General features: G+C 44.6%; 7 protein-coding genes across 7 annotated transcripts; 5 read left to right on the top strand and 2 right to left on the bottom strand.

Moving 5' to 3' along the window:
• Window positions 1-270: 270 nt before the first annotated feature.
• FOMMEDRAFT_130630 (alpha/beta-hydrolase) lies at window positions 271-1,482 on the top strand (the record flags this gene model as incomplete). Its single annotated transcript, XM_007261333.1, has 8 exons — window positions 271-298; window positions 367-393; window positions 449-503; window positions 560-632; window positions 757-786; window positions 839-889; window positions 952-1,215; window positions 1,273-1,482. 8 exons carry the CDS (start codon window positions 271-273, stop codon window positions 1,480-1,482), a joined length of 738 nt encoding a protein of 245 aa, XP_007261395.1.
• Window positions 1,483-2,237: 755 nt separating this feature from the next.
• FOMMEDRAFT_130629 (alpha/beta-hydrolase) lies at window positions 2,238-3,433 on the top strand (the record flags this gene model as incomplete). The annotated part of the gene is made up of 8 exons (XM_007261332.1): window positions 2,238-2,265; window positions 2,325-2,351; window positions 2,406-2,460; window positions 2,523-2,595; window positions 2,720-2,749; window positions 2,804-2,854; window positions 2,911-3,174; window positions 3,224-3,433. 8 exons carry the CDS (start codon window positions 2,238-2,240, stop codon window positions 3,431-3,433), a joined length of 738 nt encoding a protein of 245 aa, XP_007261394.1.
• Window positions 3,434-3,809: 376 nt separating this feature from the next.
• Window positions 3,810-5,134, top strand: FOMMEDRAFT_115690 (alpha/beta-hydrolase). Its single transcript, XM_007261331.1, has 9 exons — window positions 3,810-3,870; window positions 3,938-3,964; window positions 4,021-4,075; window positions 4,130-4,199; window positions 4,253-4,258; window positions 4,315-4,344; window positions 4,399-4,452; window positions 4,515-4,778; window positions 4,834-5,134. Exons 1-9 carry the CDS (start codon window positions 3,843-3,845, stop codon window positions 5,041-5,043), a joined length of 744 nt encoding a protein of 247 aa, XP_007261393.1. The 5' UTR covers window positions 3,810-3,842; the 3' UTR covers window positions 5,044-5,134.
• Window positions 5,135-6,744: 1,610 nt separating this feature from the next.
• FOMMEDRAFT_115682 (short chain type dehydrogenase) lies at window positions 6,745-7,954 on the bottom strand. The gene is made up of 4 exons (XM_007261330.1): window positions 7,827-7,954; window positions 7,349-7,775; window positions 7,205-7,289; window positions 6,745-7,147 (listed from the first exon to the last, which is right to left on the bottom strand). The coding sequence occupies exons 1-4, from the start codon at window positions 7,862-7,864 to the stop codon at window positions 6,915-6,917; spliced, it is 783 nt and encodes a 260-aa protein (XP_007261392.1). The 5' UTR covers window positions 7,865-7,954; the 3' UTR covers window positions 6,745-6,914.
• Window positions 7,955-9,120: 1,166 nt separating this feature from the next.
• On the top strand, window positions 9,121-9,689 carry FOMMEDRAFT_74615 (monothiol glutaredoxin-5; the record flags this gene model as incomplete). Its single annotated transcript, XM_007261329.1, has 3 exons — window positions 9,121-9,410; window positions 9,480-9,550; window positions 9,604-9,689. Coding segments are annotated over 3 exons (447 nt in total), but the record flags the coding sequence as incomplete, so codon positions are not given.
• A 452-nt stretch (window positions 9,690-10,141) lies between these two features.
• On the top strand, window positions 10,142-11,659 carry FOMMEDRAFT_149967 (AB-hydrolase YheT; the record flags this gene model as incomplete). Its single annotated transcript, XM_007261328.1, has 6 exons — window positions 10,142-10,350; window positions 10,400-10,462; window positions 10,536-10,747; window positions 10,807-10,870; window positions 10,928-10,983; window positions 11,034-11,659. 6 exons carry the CDS (start codon window positions 10,142-10,144, stop codon window positions 11,657-11,659), a joined length of 1,230 nt encoding a protein of 409 aa, XP_007261390.1.
• A 175-nt stretch (window positions 11,660-11,834) lies between these two features.
• Window positions 11,835-13,087, bottom strand: FOMMEDRAFT_71777 (uncharacterized protein; the record flags this gene model as incomplete). The annotated part of the gene is made up of 3 exons (XM_007261327.1): window positions 11,835-12,723; window positions 12,790-12,846; window positions 12,909-13,087. 3 exons carry the CDS (start codon window positions 13,085-13,087, stop codon window positions 11,835-11,837), a joined length of 1,125 nt encoding a protein of 374 aa, XP_007261389.1.
• Window positions 13,088-13,258: the final 171 nt, after the last annotated feature.

Raw genomic sequence — 13,258 nt, 5'->3', positions numbered from 1 at the left:
AAAGAGAAGTACAGACAAGAGGACGACTGGTACCTATTCTTAGCTCGGCACGAGTACGCGTCTACGGCTCACGCGTCAAATCAGTTCCGTTTACGAAATGCCTTTTACTCCATGTTGGTCAGGATCCAGCTTTTTGACGCTCTGTTCTATATTGGGTCTGTCATCGCAGAGGAGCATACGATGATCAGAAGATAAAAGCTCCCTGCCCTCACATGGCTCTTTATTCCTCCCCTACTGCTAGCTTGCTTGATCTCATAATTGCCTTGAAGTATGTCACTTTGCAAGGATTGCATTACCGGTAAGTATACAGCCTGGTTCAAGTATTGCTCCCAAATCTGATCTGCATGCTACCGAAATATCGATAAGGTGTTACGCACGAGGGCGAGCCTGTGGGTAAGTCTTGAAAGCACGGCACTCTGTCAAGTATATGCTTAAAAGTACATTGAAGGTAAAATTGAAGAGATAAATGGCATCAAAACCTATGTATCCCTTCCTCCCGCCGGGTTGGTACACATCTTCTATATTGATTAGTATCTTGTCTATTGAATATTACTTTTAGAAAGGAATATGACAAGACGAAGGCAATTCTTTTCTTGACTGACGGGTTCGGCCTCGAACTTGTCAATAACAAGGTGAATATTCATTTCTCTATTCACTTGAAGCCTATCAAGTTCTTATGCATTTTTAAATAAACAGTTGTTGGTATGTCCGACTCTACCTGCGAATCCTCTGGGAAACTGATGCCGTCTTATTTAGGTCGATGACTTTGCAAAGAACGGTTTCCAGGTAAAGCAAAATTCACTTGTATCCTATTCACGCTAATTGCACGCTTAAACAGACTTACATGCCTGACCTCTTTAATGGGGACCCAGTTGTTACGATCGAAAATGTATGATGTCGCCGATTCATGCCCTTGCATGTTAGAGTTACTGACACACATTGTCCGGAAAGTTTGACTTTGCAACATGGATTGCGAAACACGGACGCGAACAAACAAGACCGATTATTGACGATCTTGTTACTGCACTCAAGGAGCGTGGAATAAAGAACTTCGCGGCTACCGGTTATTGCTTTGGAGGACGCTATACGTTTGATCTCGCTTTTGACCATGTCATCAAAGCTGCCGCCGTTTCCCACCCGTCACTCCTTCAAGTACCCGAGGACCTAGAGAAATTTAAGATATCTAGTGTTCCATTACTTATCAATTCCTGCGAAGTGAGCATCTTGATATTTATCATATGAAATTCCTTACCTGAATGTTGTTATGTAAAGGTTGACTCACAGTATCCCCCTGAGAGTCAAAAACTCGGTGACGATATTCTTGGTGATGGAAATACCGAGACAGAGAAATACAAGCGTGCTTATTTCCCGGGCTGCGTTCATGGATTTGCTGTTCGTGGCGACCTTAGCAAACCGGAAGTCAAGGCGGGTAAAGAACAGTCGTTCGTGAACACTGTTGATTGGTTCAAGAAGCACCTGTGAAGAAACGACAAGCACGGTAACTACATGTGCCGCAGCTGCTACAGATCTCCCAGAAATACAATTTCTGACGAAGGTGTTGTTGCTGAATACAAACAGTCAAAGGAGATATTTGCAAAATGAAATTGACAGTCATCATGGAACATATGCATGTTCTAATAAAAACTAAAAAGAAGCGAAAAGAAAATTGTCAAAGAATTGCAAAGCAAATAATAGGCAGCAAATATGTTCATGCACGTGACCTGTAGTCTCATGAACGAGATATCTTGTTCAAGTTGTTGCCAATCCCTCACTTGTACCGAACGATGTACTCGCCCGGTGTAGTGCTGGTGGAGGTAAGACTATTATCTGGTTGTTCCATCTCGATTTCTGATCTAAATGGTCATCGATCAGTGGGCTGCCCGGCCTGCAGCTAGGCTTTAGTCGTTTTCTTATTGGCTAACGAAAAGGTCACGGCCTGTTTATCCCATAATATAAATACGCATCCTTTGGAAGATGTTGCTTGTCATTCAAACCTTTCCTTATCATCTGCTTACAACTGCATTCAAGATTGCCACCCCAATCGTATCGGCTCTGCGACTTCGAGGACGTATTGTTGTCACCAGACCCATAGCTTCCCAGCCATTATCTACCTTTTCGTTTCGTACCAGTACTTCTTCGATTCGAGTGTCCCAACCAGCAAAGGCTAGAATAAGGCAGAATCCGTCGCAGACCAGCGCCTCAAGCTATTGCATCCATCTGCTTCACACTTAGCAACCATGTCCATGTCTAATGAGTGTTTTAGTGGTACGTCGCTGATAATAAGAGCTTCACGTCCGTATCTTGACCAACGGTGGGTGCTTTAGGTGTTACCCATGAAGGAGAGCCTACAGGTAAGCTCTATGCTATACGAGTCCATCCTGGGACTGAACACTGGCTCGATTCAGGAACTGTTGAAGACATCAATGGAGTACAGACATATGTCGCCTTGCCTCCAGCTGGGTTAGTATGTTCTTCATATTACTTCTTTTTGCATCTATTCACTATTCCGATTTATTGAGTAGCAAGGACTACGATAAGACAAAGGCCGTCCTCGTCCTAACTGATGTTTTCGGCATCCCACTTGTTAATAACCGGGTGAGTATTCCATCGAAAGCCTCTCACATACATGCATTGCTGACAGTTCTGCCTAGCTTCTTGTGAGTTTCATATTATCAACAAACGCTATTCTCTCTCTATATATGACATCCATTTTATACAGGCGGATGATTTTGCGAAAAATGGCCTTCAGGTAGTTCGCTATTGTTGCTTATATTGTATCAATGAGGCCTATCACAGTTAAAAGACATACATTCCTGACATCTTTAACGGAGATGCGAGGAAGCTCAACGTCCCAGTACGTCCATCATACTACCATATATTCGTTAATTCACTAGTGTATGCTCGATACAGGTGGATCGTGAGAAATGGCTCGCCAACCATGGGCGTGAGCAGACTCGGCCACCCATCGACAAGATCATAGCTGGACTCAAGGATCGTGGCGTGGAGAAAATAGCAGCGACGGGATATTGCTTCGGTGCCCGATACGTGTTTGATTTGGCCTTCGACAATATGATCAAGGTTGCTGCTGTCGCCCATCCGTCGCGTCTCGAAGTACCTGATGACTTAAATAAATTCAAAGCAAGTGGCATACCTCTCCTCATTAATTCATGCGAAGTAAGCATTTTCATGAAATGGTGGCCATATTCGTCTCACGCATGATCAGGTCGACCCTACATATCCGCAAGAGAGTCAAAAGATCGGCGATGACATCCTTGGTGGTGGACAGACGCAGACGGAAACATATTGGCGTGCTTACTTCGACGGCTGCGAGCATGGATTCGCGGTTCGTGGGGATCTTAGTAATCCTGCAGTTAAGAAAGGTAAAGAGCAAGCGTTCGCGAACACTGTCGAATGGTTCAATAAGCATCTTTGAGCGGTTGAAAGGAAGGAAATGGCGTAATATGAGAATCTGTAGCTTTTTTTATCGCGACCGTGAGAATGTACTTATGAGGTCATTTTTATCGGATCGGGTAATAAAACTTATCATTTAGGGAGTTTGAGGCAGATGTACGGCCCATTAAGCATTGCCATTGTACCTATTCAACTGCAAGGAATGAAGAAAATACCACTTGATAGCGATCCTATCGGACAATGTTAATAGTTTGACCGATCACTTATTTGTCGTGCACGTAAAGTTTCGGTGAGAGCCTGGATTCCAATATTGGCGAGGAGCGCGCACGTTGCCGACTGCTGAGAAAGATCTCGAATATAAGTATGGCGCGCATATACACACATGTAATCCCAGCCCCTCATCGTTGCGATATCCTAGCACTTCTCACAACATGTCGCTTTGCAAGGACTGTGTTACCGGTATGCCAATTAATCTCACAACTACTCTTGCATCTACATTCTACCACTAACAAATCAACAATTTGAGGCGTCACCCACGAAGGCGAGCCTACAGGTGAGTTTTGACATCTAAGCTACGCAGGCGACAGATTTTCTGACTAATGATCTAAGGTACCATTGAGCAAATCAATGGCGTCAAGACATATGTTGCTCTCCCACCGGCTGGGTTAGTGTATAAATGCCATCCAGACATGGAGACTGAGTTGATTGTGCATACTAGGAAGTATGAAACTTCAAAGGCGGTTCTCTTCCTACCAGATGTGTTTGGTCTAGAGCTTGTCAATGCCCGTGTAAGCCAATTCTTGTCATGAGCTGTCAACAGTTCCTGATCAGTAAATTTTAGCTTTTGGTAGGTAGTATTATTCTCCTTTCGTCAATATGATATCGAGATTATTCTCTGTCCAGGCGGATGACTTTGCAAAGAACGGTTACCAGGTGAGTAGTGAAGTTGTGTCGTCTGATCTATCATTGACAGTGCATACTTATTAGACATATATTCCGGACTATCTCAATAGCGACCCTATTACTAGTCTGGATGGCTCGGTGAGAATATTCGCAGAGCAGATCTTTTATTGAGCACTGAACTTCGTACACTTCGCATTCAGGTTGACTTCCAGGCCTGGTTTGCAAATCATGGTCCTGAACAAACAAGGCCGTCACTCGACAAAGTCATTGCTGGACTTAAAGAGCGTGGTATCAAGGAATTCGGTGCTACAGGCTACTGCTTCGGTGCTCGTTATGTGTTTGACCTGGCTTTCGACAACGGTATCAAGGTTGGCGTTGTGTCCCATCCGTCCCTCTTGAAGGTGCCAGAGGATCTTGAGAAGTTCAAGGCAACCGGAGTACCCTTGCTCATTAACTCTTGTGAGGTGAGTGAATTAGACTACGCGTATTGAAGAGCAATGCTCAGGCACTTTCGTATAGGTTGACCAAATGTACCCGCCTGAGAGTCAGAAGATCGGTGATGACATCCTTGGTGGCGGCAAGACGGAGACGGAAAAGTACAAGCGCGAATATTTCGCGGGGTGCGTGCATGGTTTCGCAGTCCGTGGAGATCTCAGCAAGCCAGAAGTAAAGGCCGGAAAGGAGGGGTCGTTCTTGAATGCAATTCAGTGGTTCCACAAGTTCCTGTGAAAATTCGAACAACTTTCCGTGTAAATTAAATATGTTGAGTAAAGATCATGAATACCTATCTTAAATACGTTTCCAAGTAGGTTTGTTCTGCATACCGAGATGGTTCTAGATTAAGCAAGAGACAGCCCAAGTGCAAACGCCTAGTCTAACCATCTGAATCTAATCACTTGAAAATTATTCACGAATAGACAATGCGAGAAAGGCTCCGAGTAGACCGACGGGTTGAAGTTCATGTGCGTCCGATTGCAGCGGACGCAAGTGTCAAGAGATTTACTAATTGCATTAGAGAATCCCAGTCCTAATATCAGATGTCGAGGATACACAGAATAGAGGAGCATTGGCGTGACATAGTACCGCTCCGGTGGTCGCTTTTGTATGGCGTCATTAAAGCAGCAGCTATGTCTTGTCCATTAATCTTTACGGTGGTCGAGGATCTCAAGTAGCTCATTGCTACGGATGCACTAGTTCTCATGACTCGTATGAGGTAAACCACGCTTGCCTTCTAAGTCTAAGATACTCGGTGTTCACGCTGCTGGGGCTCACGCTGCTATTGGAAGGATGTCTTCATGCGCCCGCGATAAAACCAGAAGACTGGTTTGACATTTTGTTCTCGTCAGTGGCAAGATGGAAACGGAGAGGCACAAGCAAGCACAGTTTCCCGGATGTACTCAATCCGTCCTCAGAACCGGAAGTAAAGACAAGCCTTCCTTAATGCAGTTGAATGGTTCCCCAAACGCCTGTGAAGCATCTTTCAATATGCATATAAATAAATTCTTGAAGACGTCCGAGTCGGCATTCCTGAGATTAATCGGGACCTAATGGAAGCACAGAGGCGAGCATCTTCCTAGCTGGCGCGATCTATATGGACGTGCCTGTAGTGCCTCCCAAGTGCTTAGGCGAACTCCAGATTACATAGACGTGAGAGAACACGCAACAAACGCTTTGCTGACAGGAGTCTCCAGTAGATAATCTAGGGGCGATCGAATTAGGTAACAACGTCAAGAGTGTGCCATTCTTCGTCCAATGACCTAGAAGAGTGCACGCCATTTCGCTAGAGCATCACCTAGAATGGAATATGACAGGACGAGGGATGTCATCCTCCTGACACTTTCATGTGACCTGTCAACAAGATTTAATAGTGTAAATGCTAATAGCACTCGCGAAGATCACAAGTTCGATCATCTGTTTGGACATTCGCAGGTGCAGGACGGATTTCTCAATGATAGCTTCGACGTTAAAGCGAGACTAAGGGTGGCTCTCTGGTATGTACCATTGGACCGGATATTTGAACGTCAAAAGACGGCTTAATGCCATTGGTGTAATAAGATACGCACTCGGGTTGTCGAATGATGAACCAGACGTCAACATGAATATCCAGGACGAGAGTGTTGTCCCCACTCTTACCTGGAAATTACTTCAGCAAACCAGTTGTTGGACAAGTATAAATGATGAAGGACTTCGTTGATTCATAAAGCGCGAATAAAGGACCAGCGGAAACAGGGCCTTGTTTGATGCGTCTACCCTCATCCAAGGCCTCAAGCGTATAAACCGGGGTGGATCCATAGACAGTCCCCTATACCTCAATGAGCAAGAACATGTTGAACTGATCGAGTGACAGAAGCTTCGTTGCATGCCAACTACTGCAGGACAGTTGTACTACGCTACTTTCCATGAAGTAGCTTAGACTGACCAACGCGAAGATACTGCTCCAAGAGGCAAGACTGCAAGAGAAATGCCTACAAATGCTATCACTTCGCTTATGCAGATATTTGCGAGCTGTGCAAAGTAGCCAGAACCTATGGTGGAGGTAAAATTAACAATAATTCGTTTGCCAGGCTCGTTGACATAAGCGAAAGTACAACTCCAGTTGGTTACAGCCTTCCTGGCAGTCGTGCTCCTCCGCTAAGTCTAATAGTCTCTCCGTTCATGTATCCACACTCGATCACAAATAATGCGGTTTGAGAAAATTCGTTCCCACTGCCAAAGCGTTTTGGGAAATTCAATTCCCGAACAAGACTAGTACGAGTCTTCTCGGGCATTCGGTCAGTCATGGCGCTAGCAAAGGCTGACGGGGCGATCGTATTTACTCGAATACCGTATCGAGCTGGTAGTCAAACTGTCAGTACTGTACAGAGCCTGACCAGAACAGTGTATGACGAACCAAGATCCCGTGCAAGAGGCAGGGTAGCACTAACAAGAGCTCCTTTGGTGGCTGCATAGGCAGCTTGTCCTGGCTGTCCTTCGAACTAGATCAAGATCATTAAATTGAACTCGGGATCTGACAAGGCAGGCAAAAGACACTCACTGCAGCTGCGCTGGCAACGAAAATTACCACACCTCGCTCTCCGTCATCACCCTCGGGTGGGACGTTGACGAGGTACTTGCAGACCAAACGAGTCAGGTTAAACGAGCCCGTAAGGTTGACCGCGACTGCAAAATTCCAGAGATCGAGTGAATGGGGGTTTCCTTGAGCGTCAATGATCTTCGCTGCTGTTGCAACTCCAGCACAATTGAGGACCCCGCCGAGTTGAGCACCGGACTTTTGTGCCCACGATATCGTGCTCTCGACTGCATCATTGACATCTTTTTCGTTTGTAATATTGGTCCTAAAGAATTTAACACGACTACTGTCTTTGGCAGAGAGTGCGGTGTTCTCTCGAAGATCCAAAATAGATACATATGCGCCAGCGTCCAAAAGGGTATGAGCCGTGGCGAGCCCAAGACCAGAGGACCTGCAACCAGATCAGTCTTATTACGAAGATCCATGAATTTGACATCGTCACCCTCCAGAAATTATGAACGTGCGGTTGTGCGGCTTCATGGATAGAGACAAGTTCAATGGTTGAATAATTAACGAACTGTTCCAGCAGTGAGCACTGGACAGCTACGGGCTACCAGTTAACTGGTTACTGGTTGGAGATGCTGTGGTACGTAACACATGGGGCATTTCACAATTTCTTACCTTAAGAAATAACTTACATAATGATAAACATTATTTGTAATTTAGTTTACCATTTTTGGTTGGCAGAAACTCTGAACAGAATTTAAAATTTTCATTATACAAAAACTAGAAATTAATTTTAACATTTCCCTATTTGTAAAATTTTTAAATAAATGGAGATAATAATTTAAAACATAATTTAAAGTTTTTCCTATAGCAAAATTATAAAATTTCTTTCAGGTTTAGTGACAAGAAAAATTTGAAATTTCTTTTATAATATTAAATTGAATAAAATATTAAAATAAATTTAAAATTTTACTTGAGAGAGAAATGCCATAAAGAATTTAAAATTATTTCAAAGTGGGCAGTCAGTGGGCAATCAATGGGCAATCAATGGGCAAGCAATGGGCAAGCAATGGGCAATCAGTGGGCGATCAACGGGCGACTACCAAATGAAGCAAAAATGTCTTCATTTGGTAGTTGCCTGTTGATCGCCCGTTGATCGCCCACTGATCGCCCATTGCTCGCCCATTGCTTGCCCATTGCTTGCCCACTGATTGCCCACTGACTGCCCACTTTGAAATAATTTTAAATTTTTTTGGCATTTCTTCTCTGGGTAAAATTTTAAATTTCTTTTAATATTTTATAAGATTTAATATTATAAATGAAATTCTAAATGTTTTTTGTCTTAAAATTTGAAAGAAAATTTATAATTTTGTTTTAAAAGAAACTTCAAATTATGTTTTAAATAATTATTCTCATTTATTTCAAGATTTCACAAATAAAGATATGCCAAAATTAATTTATAGTTTTTGTCTAAAGAAATTTTTAAATGTTGTTTACAATTTCTATCAACCAAAAATGGTAAATTAAATTATGAATTATATTTAACATTATGTAAGTTATTTTTTAAGGCAAGAAATTGTGAAATGCCTGATGTGTAAGCATTGCGAGAGTGAAGTCTCGTGACCTAAACTTATCCAATCGCAATGGCGCGCTGAGCAATCTCACGCGACGTGTACTCACTACTCATTGACCTCAACGTCCACTATGTTCAGTCAAGCATTTCGCTCTTCGGTATGCAATGACTTTTCATAGCCTTTATAGCAAAGGCTCATGTTGAAATGCTGATTTAGCTATCTTCGTCTCTTCGAGCGACTTCAGGCTTTGCACGCGCATCGCAACCTGTTAGGTTGGGAACTACTTTGCAGCGTTACCTTTCGCAGGATGCGCGGTCAAAGCTCCAGGCAGCCGTCAAAGAGCGACCTCTGGTGGTGTTCATGAAAGGCACGCCAGAACTTCCTCAGTGTGGGTTTTCTCGCGCTGTCATCCAGCTACTCGATATCAACGGCGTGCCTTCGGACAAGCTGAAGACATATGATGTGCTGGAGGACCAAGACTTGAGAAATGAGATTAAAGAATTTTCGTGAGTCTATCCGTCTTCATTCCAATACATCGGTGAAGTATAATTGATTCGTGACTGCGCTGTGTACAGTGAGTGGCCGACGATCCCTCAAGTATACGTCAACGGTGAGTTCGTCGGTGGATGCGACATCATTCTTGGCAGTGAGTAACTTCCTTAGTTGATAGAAAACACTTTGGAGCTGATTTCTCCGTAGTGCACCAGTCTGGAGAACTCGAGTCTTTACTCCGAAAACATAATATCGTCCCAAAAACGGAAGAGGCGGAGCAGTCCGCTGCATGACAGAAGCTACTACTTTGAACCCCGGTCCGACTGCAATCACCGTCATAGATGACATACAATGTACGTTTAATGGATAGGACAGATAGCAATTTGCACCCACCTGCAAAAAAGAGTTGCTTCGGATGTCCAATTAAGTTGGAAGGCATCAGTCGAATGAAACATCTTTGCAAGATTACTCATTACTTTGGCAATGGGTGAAGTTCTCTGAAGTGCCAATGGACGTGCAAGTTGATGTGCAATGACTACTTTGTCATTTCTTCTGGCTGTCCTCGTGTTTGCTGCCGCGCTGGCTACTCTGCAAGTCGTCATAATAGAAGCTTCTGCTGGACGTCCCCGAGGAGTACAAAATACCCGGTGAGATCTTGGAGACAATGCACGCCGCTTCTCTGTTACGCTCCTTCCGGCGTGGCGTTCATCGCTCATTACACTCATTCCTGACAACCTTCATTACAATGTTCAATTTTTGCCGCCCTGGAGCTTCCATTCAACTTATCTGCAATGCCAACTCGGCTCACAAAGACAGAACGTCTCACTTTGATGGCTTCACCGTGAAGTCGGATGCCGCAATTCCCGCTCCATCTGTTCTTGGGACCATTCAGAAAAGCGTACCTTCTCTGTGCGAAAAGACCTTTAGGTTCAAGCCTTCATTTGCTGTTGCGAAGTCAGTCCCTTTAACCATCCTTTTATATGTGTGTTCTCACGAAAAGTAGTGCGGATGTTCAAACCATATTTAGTCATCTAGGCCAAATAGACAATCCCATGTGCTATGATAGGTGCGAATCCGGGATGATTTCATAGTCTTATTTCATATTCTATGTGCCTTACCGATTCGACAATGTATTATAGACGCTTCATTCCCGCCGATAATGGGGGCACATTGGCCCTTGACTTTGCTTCTACTCCGTGGCTAAAGAGTAGTGCTCCAATCGCTATCATTATACCCGGTCTCTTGGGCTGCTCGCAGGATGCATATGTCAATTCTGCAGCTAGGGAGCTATCCAGACTCAAGGATGGGTCAGTGAGGGGATATAGAGTTGTCGTCATGAACCCAAGAGGCAGTGCGTATCCCTGCTGTGCCCCCATGAGACATTGTTCTGAGAATGTATGTACTGCGTAGCTCCCGGGAACCCTCTGACGAGCCCTCATCTTACTCACGCTGGTTCAACCGATGACATGAGAACGTGCGTTGTCTTTATAGCTGTGGAACTTCTTGTACTTACCTGGCTTGTTTTCTTCAGAGTCGTTTCGTATATTCGCAAAAACTATCCAGATTCAAAGGGTCTTTTTGCTTTGGGTGAATAGATTTAACTCTATGTCATAGGTTACCCGCTAAGCTTGCTACAGGTTTCTCGATGGGTGGCGGGCTTCTTTCAAATTACATGGCTGAAGAAGGTGCAACTTGTCCACTTGATGCTGGCTTCTGCATTTCCACTGTCTGGGATTTCTTATCATGTCACGAACGGATGGAAGAGGAACATTTCTTTCGTCGGATATGCTACAGTTACTCCTGCGGCACGCGTCTAACGAGCGTTGTTCGCGAACACGAAAAGCTCTTCAGAGATGCAAATTCTAAGGGGCTGGATCAGTTATTGTCACAACGAAGAGTATGCATGAGCATGTTCAACAACACGTTTATGTCGTATCTTGCTGGTTATCCAAACACGCCTGCGTTTTCTGCTGGCACGAGTCCGCTCTACCGCGTTGGCAACATACGCCGTCCTTGCGTGCTGTTGAATGCGCGTGATGACCCATTTTATGGCGGATGGTATATGGCAGACGTGGAGAGGGCTGTTCGCGACGGTGGGCACGAGAATCTGGTCCTCGCGATTACTGAGAAAGGTGGACATGTGGGGTGGATCCAAAAGACTAAGGATGGGAGATGGGAACAATGGTTCATGCATCCTGTGCGGGAGTTCTTTGATGCTATATCAGAAGCCGCGAAATCTGATTCAGACACGAAAAATTCCTAACTCTTGAACCGAGGGCGGTAAAATGTACAACTATGGACACGAACTTTGCAGACCTCATAGATCATTCTTTATATATGCAGGTACATTCCTTAATAAACACTTTCTCTAACTAACACCAGCAAAACCTAGCCACGACAATTGAGTATTCTTATGCCTGAGTCCGGTATAACAACACTCACTTTTCATTATACACCCATTTGAGGTCCTCATTCTTCTCCGGACCATACCACTTGAATGCATTAAGGTGTTCGTCTCTTTCCTCTTTCCTACCTCCAGATTGCTCAGCGACCTCTTCGAGATCGCTTGGCAAGTTCCAAATCTCTACACGTTTCATATCACTTTCACGAGCGGCTGAGAACAGACAGGACAGGATGGTGGGGAATGTCTCCTTCGTCGCGCGAATGCGAGTCACTATCAATGTTGGTGGCGGCGGTCGCACATCGAGTGACCATGTCGCAAAACAAAGAGATTCCTCAGAGCTATCCTTAGGCGGAAGTTCGACGCCCCATTTATCCGGTATAGCATATGGTTGCCCAGGAGCAAAGAACTCCGTTCTAAATATCATAAACATTGCAACACCCTCATTGGGAAGGAATCCAAATGTGACGCGTTCTGGGTCCGAAGGAAAAGACTTTCGTATCAATTCTGTATCGCGTTCTATCACCTCTTTGCAGCTATCTTCGTTCAGCCATCGTACCGATGAGATTGGTTCTAAATCTTTCGGAACGTCCCAAATTGTTGAATACGGTTCACGTACAATCCAGCCCTTGGTGTCTTCACTGGGTCCAGCTGAAGCATAGAAATCAGGTCCAATGTCGCTATATAGCGCAGAAAACACGCCGTTGTTGCATCCTGGGCGCTCAGGAGGAGGAGTGCCCCAGCTTGAAGGGAAAGGCGGTAGGGACGCATGTGGTGCTATGACCCAGTGGAGGAAGCTCATCAAACGACGGGCGTAGCCCTTTCCGCGATTATTTGGCGGAGTAAACACAGATGCAATCCCATAGCCATAGACTTCTTCCGAGCTTGTTGATCCAGGTCTTTTGACTAGTGATCTCCGGCGGTAACTTATGAAAAGATCCGATAAGCATTGACTCGTACGTGAGAAACTGGCGTAGACACTGTACACTCACGTCTCACAAGAGCTCTTGAAATCTAAAGTCGTAGGATTTTCCCGAGGAGCCAAAACCCTAATGTATAGTAAAATGCATTTAGAAAGTAAATTCCTAGGATGTTCATGTATCGCTCTGACCAGGTAGTGAATTTATCGCCTTGAGCATGCTCAGCAATATCAAGTCGAGATTCTCGAGCAAAATAGCCCTCAAGCGTAAGACCTCTGCCCCATTGAGGATAAGTACGCTTCCTCGACTCCAAGATCTGTTCTTTTGTAGCTGGAAAGAGCGAAAGTGTTGACAGATCCTCAAGGGACATTTTGAAGTTGTACAGTTGCCAAAAATACCCACGCGTTTATTATTCGAAAGAATCAAAGATCATCAAACGCGTCCAATATATATTGATCATGCGTTGCGGCTACACGGTCACGAGGCTCAATCTCTGAGTCGAATTACTGACATCTTTCGCATCCTCCACTCCATATTCTGC

The sequence above is a fragment of the Fomitiporia mediterranea genome, assembly GCF_000271605.1.
Source record: "Fomitiporia mediterranea MF3/22 unplaced genomic scaffold FOMMEscaffold_1, whole genome shotgun sequence".
Classification (NCBI taxonomy): domain Eukaryota; kingdom Fungi; phylum Basidiomycota; class Agaricomycetes; order Hymenochaetales; family Hymenochaetaceae; genus Fomitiporia; species Fomitiporia mediterranea.
The sequence above is the reverse complement of the archived record's forward strand: the minus strand, read 5'-3'. Positions and strand labels throughout refer to the sequence as shown.

Excerpts from the sequence above, each read along its gene's own strand:
- FOMMEDRAFT_115682 (XM_007261330.1), bottom strand. The coding sequence starts at position 7,864 with ATGAAGCCGCACAACCGCACGTTCATAATTTCTGGAGG. Across the intron at positions 7,776-7,826 it reads ACGTTCATAATTTCTGGAGG|GTCCTCTGGTCTTGGGCTCG; the intron begins GTGACGATGTCA and ends ATCTGGTTGCAG. Across the intron at positions 7,290-7,348 it reads TCGTTGCCAGCGCAGCTGCA|TTCGAAGGACAGCCAGGACA; the intron begins GTGAGTGTCTTT and ends ATCTTGATCTAG.
- FOMMEDRAFT_115690 (XM_007261331.1), top strand. The coding sequence starts at position 3,843 with ATGTCGCTTTGCAAGGACTGTGTTACCG. Across the intron at positions 3,871-3,937 it reads TTGCAAGGACTGTGTTACCG|GCGTCACCCACGAAGGCGAG; the intron begins GTATGCCAATTA and ends CAACAATTTGAG. Across the intron at positions 4,076-4,129 it reads GTTGCTCTCCCACCGGCTGG|GAAGTATGAAACTTCAAAGG; the intron begins GTTAGTGTATAA and ends TGTGCATACTAG.